The following is a 27,457-nucleotide window of genomic DNA, read 5'->3' as shown; positions in this document are numbered from 1 at the left end:
GGATTTTACCACTGTTGCCCCTGACTACTGTAGTAGAGGAGCCAGAAAAGAGCCAGTCTGTGACTATTATCACTGCCACTACAGAAATCTCTGGGCCTACTACTACTACTGTTACTGTACAGCCTGAACCCATCAAACAGGAGCACTGCCCTGATGTGTGTGAGGATAAGGAGGAATCCACTGATACTGCTCCATGCACTCCCGAACCACCACAGAATCCAGAGCTTCTTGCTATGAAAGACCAAGGGTCTATTCTTTATTGCTGTCCGGAGAACCTGTCACCTACCAGGAAAAAGCCAAGGCTTACAGAGGATTTTCCAGAGAAAGGTGATCCTGCAATTCCAAGTTCTGCCACAGAAAGCCACCAGGAGGTTGCAGATGAAGTTTCTGCTGGAGTTACAGTTGCCGAGAGCACCAGACAGCCTAAAGAACTTTTGCGTCCTCAAATATGGGATCCAGTATGAAGATTTCCAAACTTTCCTGTGAGGAAAACTACCCATTGTGGTAATGACCCACTACCTTGTTTGGATTGCAATTAACTCTTTTATCCCTGTGGATTACAATTGACTTTTTACCTGTTTCCAGAGGATTCAACTTCAAGCACTTCAAGTCAAAGGACTCAAGTTATTTTTGAGCCTATCCTTGCCTTAATAAAATTGCACTACTTTTACTAAAAATGTTTTACCGCAACATAAAAGCTTGCACCCAAAGAAAAGACTCAAATGTAATACCTGAGCTCTTTGTGATGTCCAATTTAATATTTTTGCACTAATTGTTACCAGTTTTCATGTTATGTAACGTTTAAGATAACATGCCCATGCACTGTGTAGTCTTCTCCACGTGCCGCAATGAGACCTTCCAGCAATATTTGTGACATTTGCACTTAACATTGCACTTAACCAAGAATGTAGCAACTTACTCTTGTATGCCTTATTTGACAGCTCATGTCCACTCCTTCCTTTATACGGACTGCCATTATGCAGACGCTTAAAACTAATGGCCTACTCTTAGTGCACAGGTAGGACCAAGTAGTAAGTCAAGGCAGGTCCAGTAACTACACGGGTAACCCGGCTGCTTCGGGAATCGTTAGAAGTCATAGACCTCCTCCTTCCCGTTTGTTTCATGTTCAGGATTGTTCCCATCCTGAGGTGTCTTATTTCCAGCAGTTTCATGGGATTATCATACCCTCCTCCTGTGACATTGCCAGAAGTGCATGGAGACGATAAATACCTCCCCTTTTGAGCCTTTACCTAAGGTATGGTACCTCAAGCCTTAGAGCCATATTTTAGCTACCCCTTAGTCACCATAGTGATCTTGCTTTAAGCCAAATTTCTCAGGCTTTGGTGCAGGAAAGGGAATACAGGATAAAGCCACCCTTTCATTTGCGGGCATTCCATTACATAATAGTGGGATTACGGAGTAAAGACACCCCCATGCTTTCTTTGGTGTTTAAAGGATCCAGAACATTTCAAAGTCAGTCAGTAATGTTTGCTTAGTGCAGTATTAGGTTCACTGGTTATACCAAGAGAAGGAAACTGTGTGTTGGACACCTCCTCTAGCGGGCAGGAACCTGGGGATAGCCGTTTCATGTTTGTCTTTGTATGTCATTATGTGTAATTCATGCAGCACTTTGTACTTTATTGGGTACCCCAGAGCTGATTCCTCTACCCTCCTAAGCATAAGTCGAGGGCGGCTGTTACATGTATTTGCTGTCGTTTTCTATGTACACCAGCAGGTGGCAGCAATGCGTCAGCAGAGCTTTAGTTCAGTTCAGTATATCTAAACTGGAAAAGTACATTCCAGTTTAGCTCCCCCTCTTTGAGGAGGTGTGGAATATTCCCACATCCTGCCTCATGGGGAGGAAAGGAAGTTACAGGGTGTGTGCCAGCCACCCCGGCTAGGGGAAGGTTGTGCTGGTAGGAGCTCCCAGAAATAGGGATCCCAACCCAGGATCGAGTCTCGGCTGAGACCAAACATCACCATTCCCAGTCTGAGCCCTTCAGCCTCAACTGGTGACAAGCAAGCAGCCACCTCCAGATCTCCAGGAAGAGCCATTCCCTGTGAGCTAACTGTGAGTAACAAGAGAGCTCCAGGCAAATGATAGAAGCAGAAGAGATATTGATCCCTGCCATACATTGCCAATACCTGCTGGGACCCAAGACTATTGCTGTATCTCGTGTGGATTAATGCTGCATCAAGTAAAGACAAGTTGAATGATATTCCAAGTCTGGATCTCATTCATTACTTCCAAGTTCCTCAATTACTCCTACTAGGAACACACTCATTTATTGCAAGTGAGCCAGGATCCAGGAGTCCAGCCGTACCCAGGTAGAAGACACCGTTTACACTATTACTACTGCTACACAGAGACATTACCCCACTCTGGCATTCCTAACCTGGTACGTGAGTTGCAACACCTTAAAGAGGACCTTTCACTACTCTACAAACTAAAAACTAACTAGATCAGTGGGCAGAGCGGCGCCCAGGGGTCCCCCTGCACTTACTAGTATGCCTGGGCGCCGCTCCGTTCGCCCGGTATAGGCTCCGGTGTCTGCGCTCCCTCTGACTGATTTCTTGTAGGAGGCGTGTCCCTTGCTGCACTGCTGGCCAATCGCAGCGCACAGCTCATAGCCAGGCTATGAGCTGTGCGCTGCGATTGGCCAGCACTGCAGCAAAGGAAACGCCTCCTACAAGAAATCAGTCAGAGGGAGCGCAGACACCGGAGCCTATACCGGGCGAACGGAGCGGCGCCCAGACTTACTAGTAAGTGCAGGGGGACCCCTGGGCGCCGCTCTGCCCACTGATCTAGTTAGTTTTTAGTTTGTAGAGTAGTGAAAGGTCCTCTTTAAAGGGCCCTGAGACTGTACCCTGCGCACGCTGCAATTGGCGTCACGAGCAAAAAACTATTAACTATACCCATATCTGGACCCACTGCATACTTTGGTGTCCACCTAACCGTACCACGGACCTGCTCATTGCACCAGGAGTCTGACCCCCACAGATCTCATATTAATGATGTGTTCTGTGGATAGGACATCAATATCCAGTTCCTGGATAACCCCTTTAAACTCTTCAGCAGGCCCCTATATGATAACATAAAGGTTCTGATGATCCCTTTAACACATCAGTCGGATAAAAACACAATCAGTAATGTCCTTCATGTCTGAGAAGAGCAGCGCTATCAGTAATACCTCCCCCCGCTGTATAACACATAATGGGAGCAGTGACCCCCTCCCCGGATAACACACAGGTAAGTGTTCTAGGACTGACCTCATCAGAACCTGCATTGTGCCTCCACATGGAGGAGGTGTCATATGTCCTGAGAGACATCTGGAGGGACAGGAAGGACACATCTGCTTCTATGGGGCAGATTATGGGTCTGAGCAACTCCCAGGTTATATAGGGCTGTAATATGTACATGAGCCCTTACCGCCATAGAGCGCTCATCTCTGCCTGTGCTACATTACAGCTGTATGGCGGTATTATTACTGATGACCTCGGCTGTAATTTACTCAGAATGGAGGCGATTACTGCTCGTTATCAATAAGTAATAATCAATACCAGCAGAATCCAGAGAAACCCTGAATGTAGTGTAATGTCTACTAATAATCCATCCCCCAAATAACTGACTGAGCGAGGGCAGAGCTACATGTGTCCTGTAGTAATGTGAGGAGGAGAACGGGGGCCACAATAGATGGTGGAGGAAGGAGAATGGGGGCCACAATAGATGGTGGAGGAAGGAGAATGGAGGCCACAATAGATGGTAGAGGAAGGAGAATGGAGGCCACAGACTGAGGGCCACAATAGATGGTGGAGGAAGGAGAGCTCTCAGCAGCTGATGACGCTGACACAAGTTCCTCCAGCTTTATGACTCTTGTACATTCATGTGCTGCCATCATCACTGATTTATGACATGCCACAAAGTGAGGACATTCCTCAGGGTTCTGGATTTCTAGGACATGGACATATCATATAGCTGCCGCCATTCCTGACATCCACCACACACAAGAGGCGGCTTCTAGTGATGACATTTATAGATTTTACTAACAGCCGAGGACATTTTCTCTCCACAGTCACAATCTACAGATTTCATACTAACGCTCTGTGGACGCCTCACCCACATCTCATCTTCTTATTCTTACAGATTGGGTGGTAATCGTCTACCAGACACTTCCTGCATCCAGTTGGCATCTGGAATAAGGAATAACCAGTCCCTGATGATACTCGACCTGTCTGGTAACCGTCTGTCTGGTCCTCACTTCAGTGACTTGATGGAGGCTCTGTCCAGTCCGGCCTGCAGGATACAGTTATTACGGTGAGTATAAGAGATGTGTACAGGACTGAGACATGTGGGGCACAAGTTATACATGGAGTTTATTATATTTTATGCTCCGCACCATTGTTGTGTCTGAGATAAACTGCTGACTAGGGTTGTCACGATACCAAAATTTTTATTTGATTTCGATACCATAAAAAAGTATTGTGATACTCTGTACCAGGGGTCGGCAACCTTTTTTGTATGGAGTGCTGATTAAAAAAAAATATAATAAATCAAAGCTGAAGCACTCGGTGTGCCGAGCTATACGGGAAAGTAATATAACACAAATATGTGACATAAACCAGGTATTTACTAGCTATGTCCCAAAATTTTTAACAACACTGCCTGTCCTGCGCGGCTTAAAGGGACACTGACAGGCCTTCTGAGGATAATTAGCTCTTTATATGCCCCCTAGGTCTTATAATAAGTTCCCAATTCATATAAGTATTATCCCTGTGCGCATTGTTAAACGTGAAAAATCATCTTTATAATCACCTCTCCTTTCTGCCCAAGGGGCGTTCTTTGTGCCGCATTTGTGCCCAGCCCGCGCCCCAACTGCCGGATCCTTAGACACGCCCATCGCATTAGTATTCACTTCGCTGGGCGGTATTTTCCTGTCCCTGACATTCGGAGATCCCACGCATGCTTTGAATAACCGTAAGCAGGAGTCCACGGGTAAGTCGCCATTTTTTGGCGCATACGGTTTTCATCCTCAGTTTGGTACCTTTTCTGAGACTAGTTCCTCTGGGATGCCAGAGGAGAAGAGATTTCCTCTGGGATGCCAGAGGAGAAGAGATCTTCTGGCGGAAGATTCAAGTGAATTTGGAGAGGATGGGTGAGAGGTACAAGCGAATGGCTGACAAGAGACGTATGACTGGTCCGGACCTGTGTGTGGTTGTTCTGGTGTCGTTATCTACTAAAAATATTAAACTGAAAGTACCATCTTGGAAACTGGGTCCAAGATTTATTAAAATATCTGCGTTGATCAATCCAGTAGCGTTTCGTCTAGATCTTCCGCAGATCTGGAGGATCCATGATGTGTTCAACAGGTCTTTACTTAAGAAATATGTGAAACCGGAGGAACCATCGCCAGTCACAATCTACAGATTTTATACTAACGCTCTGTGGACGCCTCACCCACATCTCATCTTCTTATTCTTACAGATTGGGTTATAATCATCTACCAGACACTTCCTGCATCCAGTTGGCATCTGGAATAAGGAATAACCCGTCCCTGAAATTACTTGACCTGTCTGGTAACCTTCTGTCTGGTCCTCACTTCAGTGACTTGATGGAGGCTCTGTCCAGTCCGGTCTGCAGGATAAAGGAATTACTGTGAGTATAAGAGATGTGTACAGGACTGAGACATGTGGGGCACAAGTTATACATGGAGTTTATACTATTTTATGCTCCGCACCATTGTTATGTCTATGAGATAAACTCCTGACTAGGGTTGTCACGATACCAAAATTTTGATTAGATTTCGATACCATAAAAAAGTATTGCGATACTCTATACCAGGGGTCGGCAACCTTTTTTTTTTTTTACGGAGTGCCAATTTAAAAATAAATAAATAAATCAAAGCTGAAGCCGAGCCATACACGAAAGTAATATAACACAAATATGTGACATAAACCAGGTATTTACTAGCCATGTCCCAAAATTTTTAACAACACTGCCTGTCCTGCGCAGCTTAACCCCTTTAGGACACAGCCTTATTTCACCTTAAGGACCAGGCCATTTTTTTTTTTTGCAAATCTGACCAGTGTCACTTTATGTGGTGATAACTTTAAAACGCTTTGAGTTATCCAGGCCATTCTGAGATAGTTTTGTCGTCAAATATTGTACTTCATGACACTGGTAAAAATGAAGTAAAAAAAAATAATAAAAAAAAAAAAATGTTTAACTTTTCTTTATTGAAAGAAAATGACATTGATATATTACAGAATACTTCAAAGATATGCATTTTCTTTTACATTATTTTCATTATTTTCTTTTTTTTACATTTGCATAACAAACTATAAGTGCTACCCTGTACGAACCCTACTTTGTGGGGAGAGATAAGCTTTGGTATGAAATTTGCCAGCCTATCTGCTAGCAATTTTGAGAGGTATTTTAGATCATTGTCTATAAGAGAGATGGGACGATATGACGATGCTAGCATACTATCTTTACTCTCTTTGGGTAAGACCTTTATATAGGCTGTATTCATATCGGTGGTTATCTGCTGTCCTTGTAATATCTCATTATATAATTGTGTAAGTACTTTGGTTACGTTCGGGGCCATAACTTTATAAAATTCATTGGTATAGCCGTCGGAACCTGGGGCCTTCCCAGTGCTCGAACTCTTGATTACCTGCAGGACCTCTTCTTCCGTGACAGGTTGGTTCAATGCTAGTAGGTCCTCCTGTGTTACACTTGGCAAGTTCAAAGCTTTCAGCCATCCCACCCCTTGAGTATCTTTATATTCATCCCTAGAATAAAGGGTTTTGTAAAATGTACTTAATATATCTACTATCTCGCGTGGTTGGTGGCATATGTGTGGATGGGCGTATTCCCCTTGCTAATGAGGCCAGCATTTTTCCTGACTTATTAACGTATCTATATTTCTTTATTAACATTTTAAAATTACATAGTAATTCACAACAACAATAACTTATCCTCTACATTATGAGTTCTAATCAGCATTCATTTTTATATACCATTCCCCCCCACCCAACCCCCATTGCTTACTGCTTGCAAAAATAAAAATAAAAAAGGAACCAAACTTAGTACCGTATCTAAAGTATTTTGCTTCACGCCTTCTACCCTCTATCTACCCTCTTTTTGTCTCAACCAGTGTTCATATTCTAGCTTCTTTTCCTGCCAGTCTCTCTTAGTGGCTTTCGAGGGTTTCCTTAGGTGGGCAGTGTAGGAATCCCTTAATGCGGAGGACAATATTTTCAGTTTCTGTGCTGTAGTCTTCCTGAGTCTATTTACGTAGGCTAGAATGTTGCCCCTAAGGACTGCTTCTCCCGCCCTTCTTACCAACTGTATATCCCCTGAGCTCGAGTTTGTCTCCCAATATTACATCCACCAGTGCTTCAACATTTCTGTGAATTGTTCATTTGAGGCCAGGTCCGATGGGAATCTCCACAAGATACTATCTGCAAGATCCATAATCACAGGGGAGTGGTCAGATATTACTAGCTCTCCTATTTCTACCTCTCGAGTTCTGTGTAGTATCGATTCAGAAACCAAAAGGTAGTCCAAGCGGGATCAGGAATCGTGTACTAGGGAAAAATGGGTATATTCCCTATCTTCAGGGTGTTTGACGCGCCAGGCATCATATATTCCCAAATCCTCTGACTGAGTTTTATATATCTCCCCTTTGTACTACGTCTATCCTCCTCATGATACATAACTGTATTCATGTCTCCTGCAATAATTTTATGGGATACTGTGTCTTGTAGGACTATGTTTCTTATGGAAGAGTTGAACTCTGCATTAGCTTCATTAGGACCATATACATTATATATGCTAAAGGATTCTGTAGGGGAATTGCAGTATTACATGCAGCCACCTTCCCTCTTTATCTTCCATCACGGAGGTAACCTGGCATTTCAGATTTCTATGGACTAACAGCAACACCCCTCCTTTATTGCCCGCTGGTGGAGAGCCCAGAACCTGCCCCACCCACAATTTATGCATACGAGGGAAATCTTTTCTGTCTAAGTGGGTCTCTTGGAATAGAGCTAAGTCTATCTTTAAGCATTTGAGGTGTCTGAGTATCATCATACGCTTTTGGGGAGACCTCAGCCCTTTAACGTTCCAGGTAGCGATCCTTGTCATTTTGTCTTGTCTAAGCTACGTGGCTGACGCATAATACTATAGCAGTCGAGATGAGTTAATCCTGAATTTCCCTCCCCCCCTTTCCCCCAACATAGAACATAAGCCGAACTTAGTACTAAACAAAGGCCCATTGTTGGGCCACAGGTGATGGTAATTATCGACTTCTCTTCTTCCCAGCATAATCTTACCTCCCCTTCAGGGACACACTGCATTTAAACTCTGTCCCCAGAAAAACATAGCTCTTATCGTAAAAGGAACATATAGGCAACATAAAAGCAACCATCTTAAAAGTACATTGTGGTCGGGGCTACCCCTGAACTGGGACCCTAACCAGTAGTTAACTAAACGGTTTGATTTGTGCCGTAACCGCAACGTCGTAGAGATGACTGAAGGAGGCCATCCCCTGGTGAGATGATGAAAAGGAGGGTGGGAAGGGTGGGTGTTGAGCAGACGTAGGATGTAGGGGAGGGGGAACAGAGCCTAAATAGCAGTGGCATAGCCCCTCCCACAAATACAGGCCAATAAATCGGCCTTAAAACTTGTGGTCGGGGCTACCCCTGAACTGGGACCCTAACCAGTAGTTAACTAAACGGTTTGATTTGTGCCGTAACCGCAACGTCTTAGAGATGACTGAAGGAGGCCAAAAAGCAAGCTACCAGAAAACTTTATTAACGAACCGCATTCATAGTACAAGATTCTGACAGGCGTGAGACATTTCAACGTTCGGGTGAGGTATGTATCGTGAATAACAGGAGGAGTGCCAGCGCCCTAACTTTCTGATGACATGAGCAGGAACTCGGTTCTTGGATGCTGCAGAAGCGGCGCCAATCCGAAAGGAGTGGCCGCAGACGGATGCCGGGTCTAAGCCTAGGTTGGCCATCAGGGAGCGGACATGTGAAACAAATTGGGAGCTCGTGAGGTGTGCTGCATTGAAAGGCAAAAGTGGCCTCTGAGGTGATGAACTGTCAATACTGCTTAACAACTCGTGTAACACTTGAATGGGGCACCAGCGGTGAGTGGTTGGGTAGTACGTGATCTGGGTAGGAGGGCCTGTCTAAGAACTTTTGGTGCACACGAGCGAGAGAATGAAATTGTCAGTGTCAGTCTTCAGTTGTCCGACAGTCAGATACCTGCGGCTGCTACGGGCTGAGGTAAACTCCCCTGGTCTCAGGAAGCCATAGAAAGCCAGGTATATGGCTGCTTTTATCACTAAACTTTGCTGGGCTCCGAAAGGGCTACGGTCTAACATGTCAGACAACTGACGAAATATTTGCCCAGTGACGGCCTGGCGGCCCGGCCGCGTGTTAGGATTGCATTTTCAAGTCCCCTAAGTGTAGCCTTGACTATGTGAATGGAGAACAGTGAGGGAGCTACTGGTTGACTGGAGGCTCGGAAATGCTGCACACCGGCTAAGTAAGACTAACTGTGGAGTGCGACAAATTCAACTCAGAGTGACAATAACCAATGAAGGCCAGGATGTAGTCGGTAAAATCGAGGACGCCTTGGGGAAATTTGTCTTAAAATTTAAGGAACGTTCTCCAACCTGTTTGATAAGCCCTGGCCGTGTTGGGTGACAGGGACTTGGCCGGTAGAGAACGAGCTGTAGCTAAGTGAGAGTTTATGTCCAAACCAGAGAAGGGAACGGAGGGACTGTGGCTCCGCTGGCGTCTGCGTCGGGAGATACCTGCGAGAAAAGGCCAAAATTAGCTCTAGACAGCGCATCAGCTGCGACATTCTTCTGTCCTGATATATGTGAGCACGTGTAGCGAAACTGGTATTGTAATAAAAGAAGCACTAGTCGTCTGAGGAACGGCAACACCTGCGGGGATTTAGACGACCCATTGTTTAGGACATCCATAACTGCTGCATTGTCGGAAATGAACAATACCGTGTGACCGGTCCACTCATGACCCCACACATGAGCGGCTGCGACCAAGGGGTAAATTTCACAGGAAGCTGAAGACTGAAGAAACCCTTGCAGTGTCTTGACTTCGTCAGGCCATACGTCCGCTAGCCAATGTGTGCCAAAAATGGCTGCGAATCCAGAACTGGGAGCTGCATCAGAGAAGACTATAGGGGAACTATTGGACACCACCGGGATGAGGAGAGAAATACCATTCCAGCTACTGAGAAAATAGTCCCACATGACTAAGTCGGCTACTATTTGATCGTCAAGGTAAACGAGGCTGTCTTGGGAGGGAGCTGAAGGAAGGAGAGCTAGTAGTCGTGACACGAATGGCCTGCCTTGGGGCATGACTCGCATAGCAAAATTTAACATGCCTAAAAGAGACTGTAATTCAACTTTTTTAATGGTTCTGGTCTGCGTGAAATTGTGGAGGGTGAACCTAATCCTGTCCAGTTTGTCTTCCGGTAACTTAGCGACCATGTTTACTGTGTCCAGAATAATACCTAAGAAAGTAATAACTGGGGACGGACCTTCGACCTTTTTTGGGGAAACGGGAATGTCAAGTTGGTGAAAACAGTTCAGCAGCGACTGCAGTGCTATCGGATTGGACTCAGGGTGTTCCAACAACAGAAAGTCGTCTAAGTAATGAATAACAAAACTACAATGGAACTCGTTGACTAGTATCCAGTAGAGAGCCTGGGCCAATTTGTCAAACAACAAAGGACTGCTTTTTGAACCGAAAGTGAGCTTAGAGGCAAAATAATAAAGATCTCTCCACTTTATACCATGCCACTGCCACAAAGTGGGACTGATGGGGAGTAGCTTAAAGGCATCAGATATATCAGCTTTTGACAGAATGGAGCTACGTCCTAACTGCAATATGATAGCGATGGCCTGATCTATGGAGGAGTATTTCATGCTGACTTCTTCGGAGGGTATGAGAGAGTTAATGCTGGGGGTGGAGTGACAGTGTGGGGCTGACAAGTCAATGATCAACCTTTGTTTGTTACTGAATTTGCCTGTGACTACGCCTATGGGGCTGACTCTCCACCGCGCAAAAGGAGGAGAAGAAAAGGGGCCTATTAGGAACCCCTTAGTCAACTCGATGGAAATCAGTTCATCCACTGCCTGAGGGTGAAGCTCCGCTGACAATAAATTCCTGCACTCATAAGACGATTCAGGCAAGGCGACTAGGCCAGTGTGGAAACCTGATCTAAACCCTGACATGAGGAACTGTACGAAGCTAGGGTCGTGGTGGTTGCGTAGGAAGTGCAGCAGACAATCAACGTTAAGGACACTCAGATACGACTTATCTGCTTTTAATGTACAGACTAACTTGGGATGGGCTCTGAAACATTTCACACAAACATGTAACAGCCTACACTGACTATAATTACAGGAGGAAAAATTGAAATTATTACAGATCTGTGATCTGCCGAGATATTGAATGGGCCTTCCCAATTTGTCGACTAAACCTGAGGTATTCTGGGGATCAGGGTGCCTAGACGGCTGTGCGGGAGGGCTACTATCGGCACTTGAGGCAGCCCTGTGACACCATTCTGCTGTGTGGTAGATGGATTGACACAGAGAACAAGCGGGAGCCCTAAGACCAGCAAAGTGTCTGCAAAATATCTCAGTGTCGATATTAGCCCAATTTGTGAGAAACTGAAATTGACTGAGGGCCGCCGCGGCCTTAGCTGAAAAAGAGCAGTGATAATCATAGAACGAACTACCACCATATTTGTACCCTAATTCGGTCACCCTAAACAAATAAAGATCTAACTCTTCCCTACGGTCGGGCCGTACGGAACAAATCACGTCTCTATACAGACTGAAAGCTAAAAGGAACTCCGGGATGGTAAGCTTCCTGTTAAGCCTGAGATTGCGGCCCCTGAGTACTACTAAGACATCACCGCACGCGATGACTTTGCTGTCAGAGAAATCCCGAGTAGCAATCAACAGGGAAGCCAAATTGACGTCCCTGCCTTCCAGAATATCTTTCCTGATGTTGGCCGGTATGAAATGAGCGGGGGTGATATTAGGAACCGAGCCTGTCGTACCGGTGCACCCCGCTGCGGATGTGGACTGGGCACCAGTGACAACCCTGCCACCGAACGACGTGGAGTGCGTAGGCATGCCAACGTGAATAACGTAACCCCGTGATCAATGAATACCGCCACCGACAAACTGAGCTGACTTAGCCACAGCGCGGAAGAAGCAAATAGCGGGAATGAAGAGAATATCTAAATAAAACCGTGAGATTATAATTTTTTTTTTTTTTTTAGACAACGAAAATGAGAAGGTGAAACTAGCACTGAAAACTGCCCTATACTACCTGTTGGAAATGAAGCTGGACCTGAAAAGAAGCAACGTCCCTAGAGAGAAAATGGAGAAAACATACATAAACAGACAAGGAACGGCTGAACATGACTGGAGATGTGAACGAGATTGACGAACAAAACGTGCGTACGATGCGTAAACTACGGAGGTTTGGAAACGAAATGACGTGGTGAATGCGTACTAGAGGTGACTGAACCTACCTAATAAAGTGTGCAGGGCAGTTGTTTCATCCTTAACACATAAGGATTCAACCTGCCAATTCAATCAACCTCCTCTTTTTTTTTTTTTTTTTCTACTACCAGAGGGTGCTCACTCTCAAGACCTGCTACACCCTGTGTATTGAGCTCCCCGTCCTGCATTCTCAGCTGTGGCCACCGGGGGCGAATGGAGCCAAACAGGAAGGAGCCTGGGACGCCGACTGAACTGAAGCAAGCGGCCAGTGACAGCAGGAGAGGACACCAGACAGGGAGGCCACCGAGGTAAGTACAACAAACCCAACCAAATAACCTGCCTCACTAATGGCACAGCGGCCTGTGCCAGACATTTGCGAAAAAGTTCGGGACCACGCTGACCCCTGCACCCTGCCTAAACTGCCGCGTGGGAGCCGATGCATCCAGGCAGTTTGCTCCGGTGCAGCGTGACTCCCCCTTACCTGGGGAGTCGGCGCTGCCGACCGGACTTTGAGCAACGGGCCGCTGACTGAGGCGGCAACTTACCTGGGAAGACGGGCGACCGAGTCAGATGCGAAAACGGAGTACACAGCGCACGGTGTGGATAGGGAGCAGTAGGGCAACAGACCAGACGCACACCGATATGGCCACGATCTGTGTTGAGCAGATATAGGATGTAGGGGAGGGGGAACAGAGCCTAAATAGCGTGGCATAGCCCCTCCCACAAATACAGGCCAATAAATCGGCCTTAAAACTTATCTCACAACGTTACCCAGGGTCTCTCAAGCATAGAGTCCTGGTGATGACCAGGCTCTTCCTGTCGCCTGGTTGCTAGTCGCATTTTCCCACCCTGAACAGTGATATTTCGACCATCTTCTTCAGTCCTTGGGTATGAACCGTTGCAGATCCCGACAAGCTGCCTGCGGATCCTGGAAGGTGAGTAGCTGGCCATCCGGGGAATGTACTTTCAGTGTTGCTGGGTATTGGCGCGAATTTGAGTTGTTCCCGGTAAAGGCTGGAACAAAGTGGCGAAAACTCCCTAATGCGTTTTGCCACATCCGCGGAAAAGTCCTCAAAAAGAAGAATTCGGGATCCTTCCATCTCCAATGAGATTTTCTATTTTTTGTAAGCTCGCAGGATTGAAGCTTTGTCGGAGAAATCCAGGTAGCGGACTATCACTTGTCTTGGCCTTTGGGCCAGGGCTGCATGTATTGGCAACCCCCCCGCCACCCTCCCTTTCGCTGGTCGGCTGGTGGTGGCGCCAGGCCTATCTTGTGAGCCCTTTCCATCTTGCACGCCGCTGACATTTGTAAAGCGATCGGTAGGTCTTTCTCACAGAGGGCCACTAGATCTCGTGTGGGGACTGACTCAGGCACCCCAACCAAACTTAAGTTGTTCCTTAAGCAGGCCTTCATCTGCTTGTTTTCCATCTGAAGCAGAGAGCACGTAGCCTGACATTGAGCCTGTGCCTCTTCCAGCGTATTGACTCTCTTATCCGCCGAATCGATACGACGGCCATGTTCTGCAATGTCTTGGTGAAGGTGCGCTAGGGAGGCCAACAGGGTAGTAGCTAATGATTCTTGTAAGTCCGGTAAAATTTGCGCCGCTACTTCTAGTGCCAGACTTTTATAATCTATAGTGATTGTAAGAATGGCGGGTCTGCCATTTCGAGTGGTGCTGCCAACAGCTGTGCTGCTTTCTGTTGTTTTTTTTGCTTGTTTATACTCCCCCATGGTCACCAAAAACCGGTCCATGCACCCCCAGTGGGAGATGAGGTACCGATACGTTCGGGTTCTGACGAGATTGCAATCTGGATAGCTAGGGAGCAGAGATTTGCAGAGCTTCACTCAGTGCATCCGACCATGCTGGCACAGGAACCGGAAGTCCAAAAAAAAAAAAAAATCATTTTTATTTATAAAAAAAAGACCAAATTTACCAAAAAATAAAAAAAATTGCAAATTTCCAAGTTTCAATTTCTCTACTTCTATAATATATAGTAATACCTCAAAAAATAGTTATTACTTTACATTCCCCATATGTCTACTTCATGTTTGGATCATTTTGGGAATTATATTTTATATTTTGGGGATGTTACAAGGCTTAGAAGTTTAGAAGTAAATCTTGAAATTTTTCAGAAAATTTAAAAAAAAAACAATTTTTAGGGACCAGTTCAGGTCTGAAGTCACTTTGCGAGGCTAACATAATAGAAACCACCCAAAAATGACCCCATTCTAGAAACTACACCCCTCAAGGTATTAAAAACTGATTTTACACACTTTGTTAACCCTTTAGGTGTTCCACAAGAGTTAAAGGGCTTCTGTCACCCCACTAAACAGTTTTTTTTTTGTTTACTTATAATCCCTACACTGTGATTTATGCCTACATAATCTAATTAATCATTTTGGTCCAGTAGATTTTGTTTAAAACGTGCTTTTAAAATATGCAAATTACCTGTCTACCAGCAAGTAGGGCGGCTACTTGCTGGTAGCAGCCGCATCCTCTGATCCTAAAGATGCCCCCTCCGCATGTTGATTGACAGGGCCAGGGAACGGGATCATCCTCTGCTGGCCCTGTCTGCTATCAAGATCTCACGCCTGCGCCGTAACAGTATTAATTTGGCACAGGCGCACAGAGGCGGACGCTCGCTCGGCCGCTCCATCCTCAATGCGCCTGCGCCGATGACGTCACATCTACACCCGGCGCAAGCGCATTGAGGATGGAGCGGCTGAGCGAGCGGCCGCCTCTCAGTGAGCCTGCGCCGATTGAAGACAGGTACGGCGCAGGCGCGAGATTTTGAATTCAAACAGGGCCAGCAGAGAACGATCCCGTTCCCTGGCCCTGTCAATCAACATGCGGAGGGGGCGTCTTTAGGATCGGAGGATGCGGCTGCTACCAGCAAGTAGCCGCCCTACTTGCTGGTAGCAAGGTAATTTGGATATTTTAAAAGCATGTTTTAAAGAAAATCTACTGGACCAAAATGATCAATTAGATTATGTAGGCATAAATAGCAGTGTAGGGATTAGAAGTAAACAAAAAAAAAAAAAAGTTTAGTGGGGTGACAGAAGCCCTTTTACCGCCTCCGGACCGCCTAACGCAGGATCGCGGTCCGGAGGCGGCAGCGCTGCACACAGTCACGCATATACGCGTCATCTTGCGAGACGCGAGATTTCCCACAGGCGTGCGCGTTCACAGGATCGGAAGGTAAGCGAGTGGAACTCCAGCCTGCCAGCGGCGATCGTTCGCTGGCAGGCTGGAGATGCGATTTTTTTTAACCCTTAACAGGTATATTAGACGCTGTTTTGATAACAGCGTCTAATATACCTGCTACCTGGTCCTCTGGTGGTCCCTTTTGTTTGGATCGACCACCAGAGGACACAGGTAGCTGTGTAAAGTAGCACTAAACACCACTACACTACACTACACCCCCTCCTGTCACTTATTAACCCCTTATGAACCCCTGATCACCTTATATAGACTCCCTGATCACCCCCTGTCATTGATCACCCCCCTGTAAGGCTCCATTCAGACGTCCGTATGATTTTTACGGATCCACGGATACATGGATCGGATCCGCAAAACACATACGGACATCTGAATGGAGTCTTACAGGGGGGTGATCAATGACAGGGGGGTGATCACCCATATAGACTCCCTGATCACCCCCCTGTCATTGATCACCCCCCTGTAAGGCTCCATTCAGACGTCCGTATGTGTTTTGCGGATCTGATCCATGTATCAATGGAGCCTTACAGGGGGGTGATCAATGACAGGGGGTGATCAATGACAGGGGGTGATCAGGGAGTCTATATGGGTGATCACCCCCCTGTAAGGCTCCATTCAGACATTCTTTTGGCCCAAGTTTGCGGAAATTTTTTTTTTCTTTCTTTCTTACAAAGTCTCATATTCCGCTAACTTGTGCCCCAAAAAAAATAATAATTCTATGAACTCGCCATGCCCCTCATTGAATACCTTGGGGTGTCTTCTTTCCAAAATGGGGTCACATGTGGGGTATTTATACTGCCCTGGCATTTTAGGGGCCCAAAAGCGTGAGAAGAAGTCTGGGATCCAAATGTCTAAAAATGCCCTCCTAAAAGGAATTTGGGCCGCTTTGCGCATCTAGGCTGCAAAAAAGTGTCACACATGTGGTAACGCCGTACTCAGGAGAAGTTGGGGAATGTGTATTGGGGTGTCATTTTACATATACCCATGCTGGGTGAGAAAAATATCTTGGTCAAATGCCAACTTTGTATAAAAAAATGGGAAAGGTTGACTTTTGCCAAGATATTTCTCTCACCCAGCATTGGTATATGTAAAATGACACCCCAAAACACATTCCCCAACTTCTCCTGAGTACGGCGATACCACATGTGTGACACTTTTTTGCAGCCTAGGTGGGCAAAGGGGCACACATTCCAAAGAGCACCTTTCGGATTTCACAGGCCATTTTTTACACATTTTGATTTCAAACTACTTACCACACATTAGGGCCCCTAAAATGCCAGGGCAGTATAACTACCCCACAAGTGACCCCATTTTGGAAAGAAGACGCCCCAAGGTATTCCGTGAGGGGCATGGCGAGTTCCTAGAATTTTTTTATTTATTGTCACAAGTTAGCGGAAAATTATGATATTTTTTTTTTTCTTACAAAGTCTCATATTCCACTAACTTGTGACAAAAAATAAAAAATTCTAGGAACTCACCATGCCCCTCACGGAATACCTTGGGGTGTCTTCTTTCCAAAATGGGGTCACTTGTGGGGTAGTTATACTGCCCTGGCAATTTAGGGGCCCATATGTGTGCGAAGTAGTTTGAAATCAAAATCTGTAAAAAATGACCAGTTAAATCCTAAAGGTGCTCTTTGGAAAAAAAAAAAGCATAATTTTCCGCTAACTTGTGACAAAAAATAAAAAGTTCTATGAACTCACTATGCCCATCAGTGAATACCTTAGGGTGTCTACTTTCCGAAATGGGGTCATTTGTGGGGTTTTTCTACTGTGTGGGCATTGTAGAACCTCAGGAATCATGACAGGTGCTCAGAAAGTCAGAGCTGCTTCAAAAAGCGGAAATTCACATTTTTGTACCATTATTTGTAAACGCTATAACTTTTACCCAAACCATTTTTTTTTTTACCCAAACATTTTTTTATCAAAGACATGTAGAACAATAAATTTAGCGAAAAATTGATATATGGATGTCGTTTTTTTTGCAAAAGTTAAAACTGAAAGTGAAAAATGTAATTTTTTTGCAAAAATATCGTTAAATTTCGATTAATAACAAAAAAAGTAAAAATGTCAGCAGCAATGAAATACCACCAAATGAAAGCTCTATTAGTGAGAAGAAAAAAAGGTAAAATTCATTTGGGTGGTAAGTTGCATGACCGAGCAATAAACGTTGAAAGTAGTGTAGTGCAGAAGTGTAAAAAGTGGCCTGGTCATTAAGGGGGTTTCAGCTAGGGGGGGTTGAAGTGGTTAATGGCAAATGGAGATAAAATTTCTGAATTTAGATTTTTGGGCAAATTTTCTATTTTAATCCATTTTTTCCGGTAACAAAGCAAGGGTTAACAGCCAAACAAAATGCTATATTTATTGCCCCGATTCTGTAGTTTGCAGAAACACCCCATATGTGGCCCGTAAACTACTGTACGGGCACACAGTAGGGCGTAGAGGGAAAGGAGCGCCGTGTGGATTTTGGAAGGCAGATTTTGCTGGACTGGTTAATTTACACTATGTCCCATTTGAAGCCCCCCTGATGCACTCCTAGAGTAGAAACTCCATAAAAGGGACCCCATTTTGGAAACTACGGGATAAGGTGGCAGTTTTGTTGGGACTATTTTTAGGGTACATATGATTTTTGGTTGCTCTATATTACATTTTTGTGAGGCAAGGTTACCAGAAATAGAAATTCTGAAATTTCATCTCCATTTGCCAATAACTCTTGTGGAACACCTAAAGGGTTAACGACATTTGTAAAATCAGTTTTAAATACCTTGAGGGGTGTAGTTTCTAAGATGGGGTCGCTTTTATGGAGTTTTAACTCTAGGGGTGCATCAGGGGGTTTTAAATGGGACATGCTGCCCCCCCAAAAAGGCCATCAAAATCTGCCTTCCAGAAACCATACAGCGTTCCTTTCCTTCTGCGCCCTGCCGTTTGGTCATACAGCAGTTTACGACCACATATGGGGTGTTTCTGTAAACTGCAGTACTAGGGTAATAAATATTAAGTTTTGTTTGGCTGTAACGGATTAACATGGAAAATTTGCCCAAAAATTGCTTTTATAGAGCAGATTCTTACGGACGCGGCGATACCTAATATGTCTACTTTTCATTCATTTATTTATTTATGTTTTACACTATATTATCTTTTTATAAAGAAAAAAAGAGAAAAAAACATTTTAGTATCTCTATAGTCTGAGTCATAATTTATTTAGTTTTTAGCCGATTATCTTATGTAGGGGCTCATTTTTTGCAGAATAAAAGGACGATTTTATTGGCACTATTTTGGGGGGCATATGACTTTTTGAGTGCATGCTATTACAATTTTTGTGATGCAAGGTGCCAAAAAAATACCTTTTTTTGCACCTTTTTTTTTTTTTTCCGCGTTCATCTGAGGGGTTGGGGGGTATTTTTATAGAGCAGATTCTTACAGACGCGGCGATACCCAATATGTCTACTTTTTTTAATTATTTTAGTTTTACTAAATAATATTTTTTAACCAGTTTTTTATCCGATTGTCAGTGGCTAAATTGGGATATAAATTTAGTACTCCATGGATGTGTCGTACTATCATGACCGGCGTGCCGATCACATACGTGACGCAAAGGGAGGGAAATGGGAAGGCCCTGTCCAAGGGAGAGGGAAAGGTGGTGACCCCTAACTCACCTTGAGGCTTGCACCTGACTGCCCTGACGTCCCTAGACGGGTTCCTCACCCGTACGCCGATCACGTGCCTAAACTCTGGCTTTCCGCGAGATGAGCCCTAGGTAGTGAACGGGGCGGTGGGATCACGAGTCTGCACCACTAACACTAAAGGAAAACACCAAGGAGAGGACAGACAATACAGACAAAACATATAATCCCAGGTGGGTGACAACAGCGGACAACAAAAGCCCAACAGGGATCCGGAGGGTAACGTTCTGGAACAACAACCAGGAATTACAGCTACACAGCTCCAGTGGGTCAGTATAGAAGTCCAGGCAGGAAGCTCTATATCTGGCAACCAGAGAAGTGGGAGAGGGAAATATAAGGTGGTTGGGATAGCTGGACAAGAAACAGATGAGGAGAAGAAGCTACGGATCCCTGAGTGAGCCAAAAAGGATTGCAAGGCAAACCCTGAAAGCTACCATTACGAAACAGCACTATCTGTATACATAGAGCGCACAGCCAACCGCTGCAACTTCCTTACCCCCGGTATAACGGAGTCAGACGTGGCTCTTGACACCCTTGTGACAGGTACTCCCTGAAGCAACCAATAATGCAGAGGCCCGAATGATCGGGGCACGTGTCACACTGAGAAGTAGTATCCCCCTCCTGTGACACACTCTGCACCTTTTTTGGATCCGTCCCTTCTTTCCAGTATAGGGGACCACACCTGGAAAGTGTTGGCCAGGGACAATCCGGGCGCCTCCAGTTCCCGAGGTACTCCAGCCTGCTCTTTCCGAGTCAGAAAAGATCAGGTCCTTGAGGACTGCCTCATAGAACTGAAGGAATGTCCCTGTGTTGCCAGCGCTCTGGGACAGCACAAAAGAGTTGTACAAGCCAACCTGCACTAAGTAGACTGCAACTTTGTTGTACCATGCCCAGGTTTTGCGCATGGCGTTATATGGCTTGAGGACTTGATCAGCTAGATCAACTCCTCCCATATACCGATTGTAGTCGACGATACAATCGGGCTTGAGGACCGTTGCCGCGGTACCTCGCACAGGGACAGGGGTGATGCCGTTACCGTGAATTGTGGACAGTACAAGGACATCCCTCTTGTCCTTTTATCTGACCAGCAACAGGTTTCCAGTGGTAATGGCACGAGTCTCACCCCTGGGGATAGGTACCTGGAGGGGGTGGGCAGGGAGGCCGCGTTGATTTTTCCGCACGGTCCCACAAGCGGACATGGATCTGGCGGTGAGCTACTGGAACAAGGGGATACTAGTATAAAAGTTATCCATGTACAGGTGGTAACCCTTATCTAGCAGTGGGTGTATAAGGTCCCACGTAAGTTTCCTGCTAACACCCAGAGTGGGGGGACATTCTGGGGGTTGAATACGGGAATCTCGCCCCTCGTACACACAAAACTTGTAAGTGTACCCTGAGGTACTCTCACAAGGTTTGTACAGCTTCACGCCATACCTCGCCCGCTTTGAGGGTACATACTGGCGGAAAATGAGTCTCCCCTTGAGCTCAATGAGAGACTCATCAACCACGACCTCCCTTCCAGGTACATAGCCCTGTAAAAATTTGGCCCCAAAGTGATCGATGACCGGCCTGATTTTGTACAGGCGGTCATAGGCAGGATCACCTCGGGGAGGATATGCTGCATTATCTGAATAATGCAGGCATTTCCGGGATGGCCTCAAACCTGGAGCGTGTCATGGCCGTACTGTAAAGTGGGGTCTGGTAGAGGACGTCCCCACTCGAGTAATGCCTGACACTAGGTTTCTTGACTAGGCCCATGTGCAGCACGAGGCCCCAAAATGTCCTCATCTCAGGTGCACTGACCAGGGTCCAGCCACCGGGCCTAGCCAAAAAGGAGCCCGGGTGTTGAGCAACGAACTGTTGGGCGTACAGGTTCGTCTGCTCCACCATCAGATTTACAAAGTGGTCACTGAAAAAAAGACTAAAATAGTCATATTCAGTGAAGCCCACTGTGGGAATCTGGATTCCTGGTTGGCCTACAAAATCAGGAATCACGGGCTCAAATCGCTCTGGGGTACACCAGACAAGTTCACCGGCAGGGGGCTCCGGTGGATTTAACTGGTGGGCCGGAAAACTAGTACAAGCCCCAGAGCTGCTCGTACTAAGGTGGGCCACAGGGTCCTTAGCATGGCGGTCCCCTTGCTCTGCCTGGCGGCGTCTCCGCCATCTTGGGGGCTCATCATCATAGCTAGATGATTAGGAGGACGCGGATGACAACAGGAAAGTGGGGTCATCCTTGTCCTCACTGGGATTCTCGGACTTGGAGGCAAGCTGGGCGTATGCCTCCTCGGCCGAGAACATCCAGCGGGCCATAGGGGAGTGTGTGTATGCGTGTGTGTGTGCATGCGTGTAAAGCTTTATTCAGTGTGCGTGTGTGTGAGGGCACGGGTGTTCGCGAACTCACCCTAAACCTAACAGACAAAAAAAAAAAAGACTAACTAAAAAAAGGGGGAAAAAATGTAAAAAAAAGTAAATAAATAATTCTAAATCGCGGATCAACCGTCCAAGTTGATCAGCGGTTGGGTGTGCGATGCGCTAAAAGTGGCCGGACACTAAAAGTGGCCGGACGCTAAGAGTGCCGGCCACAGTCAGCGTACGCACAAAAAAAAAAAAAAACTGAGAGGGGGGGGGGGGGGGAGGGGGGTTCAAGCTGCAGCAACCCTGGGGGTCTAGGGTCACACAGCTGTGCTGTGGACTCCAGACACCCGTTTTAGGGTGATGCAACATAAATTCTTATTTATTTTTCTCACTAACTTTCCCTGAATATCCCTGCATAACCTAATCTTTCCCTAAATACATGGGGGGTGCTAGGGCACAGATGGGGGTGCTGGGGTGCTGGCTGGAGATCAGTGCAGCTCTAGATCCACGTGCAGCAGCTCTCTCCTCAGCTCCCGCAAAAAAGGAGGAGAGGAGCGCTGCTCTAATTTGAACCGGGCGGCGGTGATCGGAACTATACATGACGTACTGGTACGTCATGTGTCCTTAAGTAACAGGACAACATGCCGTATTGGTACGTCATGTCTCCTGAAGAAAAAAGGTAACACCCTAATTAGACTTTTGCAAAACTAATCAAAGGTCCTCTTACCTTTAATCAGTTTTGCAAAAGTCTAATTAGGGTGTTACCTTTTTTTAAAAGACCTTCCTGTTAGTCCGCCGTGGCCCCACTGTTGATTTTGGCGCCTTGTATTATATTGAGGAGTATCGAAACAATGAGGAGGAGACTGAGTCTATCTGAGTTTTTTTCTCCCTACAGCGCTACAGCCAGGGAGAAGGAGACGCCCATTGAGAAACCCTGGCGTCTCCTCCTCCCTGTTCCGATGCTAGTAATTAGCATACTGAGCAGGGAAAATACTGGAGGGCACGGTGGGCAAACGGAGCGGCGCCCAGGAATAATAGTACCTGCGAGTTTCCCCTGAAGACGCCGAATCGCTCGGCGAAACATGTAGGGAAGCAGGCTTTCAGTTTTTAGGCAGGAAGGTCACACAGTGATTTTGAATTGATGCATGTGGGCACCGAGTGTGCGGCTTTAACCCTTCAGGGTCACATTAGTTCAGAAGTGAATCACAGTTCAACAATATAGATTGTCATCCCGTGTATGACCTATTCCTGATAGTTTTAATTGTTTGATCCCGAGACTTACATGTTTTTTAGTTGAAAAACAATAAAGATTAGTTTTAACCACTGCCGGGAGGCTGCAATAACACGCTAAGGTCCTAGAGACCACCTGATTTTTCTTTTTTTGCCCGATTTATTAGCGTGGCAACCTCCTGTGGGATCCGTTTGTTTGTTAATACAGGAATAATAGTAAGCTCTATAGGATCTCTGCTTTATGCCCTACCTAAAGTCTGGACCCATGAAAGGTCCTCTTTAAAGCGCTTTACAACTTTTTACATAAAAGAGATAATAGAGATTGTCACTGCTCCTCGGAATCTTCCTAAGGGACCAATATATGGGGGACCCCTCCCACCATCCATACAGTGGGGAAGAGCAGCCCTCACTAATTTTAGGTGACTGAGGGCTGCCTTCCCCCACCACTGTCCGACATACATTGGTACCCCATATACTGGTGACCCCCACAGAGCTGCACCAATCACTGTTAGATCTCACCCCCTCCCCTGGCCCCACAGACTAATCACATTCCGACCAACCCCACTGCACCCCCCAAAGTAGTCAGGCTCACCAACCTACCCCTCCCTAAATCTGGTCACAATGCTCATTCTCCCATCTCCCTAAGATTAAAATCCTGCCCCCCCAAATCCCAATCTGGTCACATGCTTGTTCCCCCATCTCCCCCCCCCCTCCCCAATCTGGTGACATGCTCATCTCCCCAAGCTCACCTTCCTGCCCCCAGTCCCAATCAGGTCACATGCCGGTTTCCCCATCTCCCCACCCCCAATCTGTTCACACACAAACTCTCAGTACATTTACACTGTAAATACCTCTGGCAGCATTTCTGTCAGTCCTGAGGAGGTGGAGACGCGCAGCAGCGAGGTACAGTAGAGGCCAGCCAGTAGCGTAGCAGAGTGCCACTCTCTGCTATCGCTCGTCTGTGGAGTCCGGACGGGAAGCCTGAGGGGCGGGCCTAGCAGAGGCGTCGTTCATGACGCGTCTGAGGATCTTTATTTCAGAAGTGCAGCGCGGCGGTGGGGCATCCAACAAATGGCAAGGAGACTGAAATTTCTTGCCAACATTTGATGACAGCTGGCATGCCAGCAGAAAGCGGTCTGCGTGCCACTTCTGGCATGCGTGCTGCAGGTTGCCGACTCCTGTTCTATACCATGCAAAAAATATAAAACACCAAAAAAGCCATGTGCATTGCGCATTTTTTGGAACATCCGGCCCATAATAGAACAGTCCTATCCTATTTTTTGAGTGGACAAGGTGACTAAAAATGGCGAATTGTGCGGTTTTGATTATTTTTATTTTGTTTCTGTTACGGCGTTAACTGTATAGGAGATATTTTTTTATATTTTAAAAGTTAGCACTTTTTCGGGCGTGGCAATATGTAATATGTTAGTTTTTTTATTGTTTATAATTTTTATATGTAAAATTGAGAAAGGGGGTGATTTAAACTTAATATATATATATATATATATATATATATATATATATATTTTTTTTACTTTGTTTTTTTAAACTTTTTATTTAATAACTATTATCCCCCTTAGGGCTAGAACCCTTGTCCTATCCCCCTGATAGAGATCTATTACAGTGAATAGGATCTTACACTCTCCCTGCTGCCCTGGGCTTTGTGCACACGGCAGCAGGGAGCTTTGCTGCGGCAGGTAAGTGTTTGATGTTCTGTTGTTACACTATGGAGGGTGGGCAGGGACTGGGGGTCCCCCCCTTCCTGGTGTTCCCTATCCTGTTTGGGGATGGTTTCGGACCGTAAAGTAGTTGATCAGGTCTATTCAGTAGTTATGGGGTTAATATGGAATCCGGCTGGACAGGAAGGGGCGGTTAGTTTACGGAGCCTATAAAATGCTCTGTCCCGCCCCTCATCTTCCTCTTGGCAGAAGCGCTTTGTCCCTCCCTCCCTCATGTGGATGCGTTTGAAGAAGGTTTTGGATATCATGTGTTTATGGCCCGAACTTCGGGGTAAATTTTATAAGTCACAGCTGGCGGCAGGTAAAGAAAAGTTAAATGTTGGAATGAGAAAGTTGGCGTAACTGCCCGCTGGGAGGCCAGCGGCCAGCAGATAGCACGGGTTTGGTTTATATTATGTCGTTAATAAAAAGCTGTGGCCAACTACCATCCAACAATGACAATAAAGATTATAAAGAGAGATTTGTGTCAGTGTCGTTTATTGTTGGTTAACATGGAGGGGGCCGCAAGTGTTGAGGGGAGTTTACCGACAGTCCTTACCTGCCGTAAAGTTGCTGCATTGTCTTTCTCCCTGTCAGCTACTGGGCCGCTGGAGACGCCTTTCATCCGTGGTGATGGATGAACAGGAGGTCTCTGCCCTGTCACGATGTTGAGGGCGATGCAGGGATTCCTAGACCTCTAGGTTCGTGGGTATGAGCCCTCTTACCATTGAAGGCGGCTCATACAGCCAGGAGACTAGGGCTATTTTAGGGATGCTTTAGGAGGTGACCAGCTCCCTTTTCCCTGCCTTCAGCCTAGTACCTGGTGACATTGTACGGTGGGGAGTTTTCCCCACTCCCCACCGTGACACCTGAATTGTGCCTCCACATGGAGGAGGCGCTATCAGTAATACCTGCCCCCCGCTGTGTAACACATAATGGGAGCCGTGACCCCCCCCTCCCCGGATAATACACAGGAAAGTGTTCTAGGACTGACCTCATCAGAACCTGCATTGTGCCTCCACATGGAGGAGGTGTCCTATGTCCTGAGAGACATCTGGAGGGACAGGAAGAACACATCTGCGTCTATGGGGCGGATTATGGGTCTGAGCGACTCCCAGGTTATACAGAGCTGTAATATGTACATGAGCCCTTACCGCCATAGAGCGCTCATCTCTGCCTGTGCTACATTACAGCTGTATGGCGGTATTATTACTGATGACCTCGGCTGTAATTTACTCAGAATGGAGACGATTACTGCTCGTTATCAATAAGTAATAATACCAGCAGAATCCAGAGAAACCCTGAATGTAGTGTAATGTCTACTAATAATCCATCCCCCAAAACACTGACTGAGCGAGGGCAGAGCCACATGTGTCCTGTAGTAATGTGAGGAGGAAAGCGGGGGCCACAGGGGCCACAATAGATGGTGGAGGAAGGAGACTGAGACCACAGGAGCCACAGACTGAGGGCCACAATAGATGGAGGAAGGAGAGCTCTCAGCAGCTGATGACGCTGACACAAGTTCCTCCAGCTTTAAGACTATTGTACATTCATGTGCTGCCATCATCACTGATTTATGACATGCCATAAAGTGAGGACACTCCTCAGAGTTCTGGATCTCTAGGACATGGACATATCATACAGCTGACGCCATTCCTGACGTCCACCACACACAAGAGGCGGCTTCTAGTGATGACATTTACGGATTTTACTAACAGCCGGGGACATTTTCTCTCCACAGTCACAATCTACAGACTGTGGACGCCTCACCCACATCTCATCTTATTCTTACAGTTTGGATGATAATGATCTAGAAGACACTTCCTGCATCCAGTTGGCATCTGGAATAAGGAATAACCGGTCCCTGAAGATACTTGACCTGTCTGATAACCGTCTGTCTGGTCCTCACTTCAGTGACTTGATGGAGGCTCTGTCCAGTCCGGCCTGCAGGATAAAGGAATTACGGTGAGTATAAGAGATGTGTACAGGACTGAGACATGTGGGGCACACGTTATACATGGAGTTTATACTATTTTATGCTCCGCACCAGTGTTATGTCTATGAGATAAACTGCTGACTGCTGCTTAACTGCTATTAAGCAGTAGAAGAGATGTGTACTCCGCACACCATAAATCCACTGTGAGTGCCCGTGAGAGTTGTAGAACAGATATAGGGTTAATCAACGGCACTCCAAATAATGTGCACATTTTTACATTTTATTTTGTTTACAGACTATCATTGTATACATCCAGAGTAAATAATTAGTATGTAGCCACATAAATCATAGTTCCCGAACGTTTCAGTCTAATATGACCTTCCTCAGCAGGATCTTGGTGGCGGTGCAGTAGGTATGGCGCTGGATCCAGGAACTATTATTTATGTGGCTACATACTAGTTATTTACTCTGGATGTATACAATGATAATCTGTAAACAAAATAAAATTTAAACATTTGCACATTATCTGTTCTACAACTCTCACGGGCACTTACAGTGGATTTATGGTGTGCGGAGTACACAACTCTTCTACTGCTTAAAGGGAACCTGTCACCTGGATTTTGTGTATAGAGCTGAGGACATGGGTTGCTAGATGGCCACTAGCACATCCGCAGTATCCAGTCCCCATAGCTCTGTGCGCTTTTTTTGTGTAAAAAAAAAAGATTTGATACATATGCAAATGAACC

General features: G+C 46.1%; 1 protein-coding gene and 1 long non-coding RNA gene across 2 annotated transcripts in view; one reads left to right on the top strand and one right to left on the bottom strand.

The window, feature by feature from the left end:
• The window catches only part of LOC122924872 (NACHT, LRR and PYD domains-containing protein 12-like), a 178,314-nt gene that overhangs the window by 103,311 nt on the left and 47,546 nt on the right, over nt 1-27,457 (top strand). The window contains exons 7-9 of the mRNA XM_044276393.1: nt 4,145-4,315; nt 5,483-5,653; nt 26,570-26,740. Coding sequence (XP_044132328.1) covers nt 4,145-4,315; nt 5,483-5,653; nt 26,570-26,740 — 513 coding nt within the window. The remainder of the gene's footprint in view (nt 1-4,144; nt 4,316-5,482; nt 5,654-26,569; nt 26,741-27,457) is intronic.
• Nucleotides 11,111-26,693, bottom strand: LOC122924873. Its single transcript, XR_006387442.1, has 3 exons — nt 26,568-26,693; nt 15,887-15,889; nt 11,111-11,352 (listed from the first exon to the last, which is right to left on the bottom strand). It is a non-coding gene; the product is annotated as an uncharacterized LOC122924873 (long non-coding RNA).

The sequence above is a fragment of the Bufo gargarizans genome, chromosome 1 (assembly GCF_014858855.1).
Source record: "Bufo gargarizans isolate SCDJY-AF-19 chromosome 1, ASM1485885v1, whole genome shotgun sequence".
Taxonomy (NCBI): domain Eukaryota; kingdom Metazoa; phylum Chordata; class Amphibia; order Anura; family Bufonidae; genus Bufo; species Bufo gargarizans.
The sequence above is the reverse complement of the archived record's forward strand: the minus strand, read 5'-3'. Positions and strand labels throughout refer to the sequence as shown.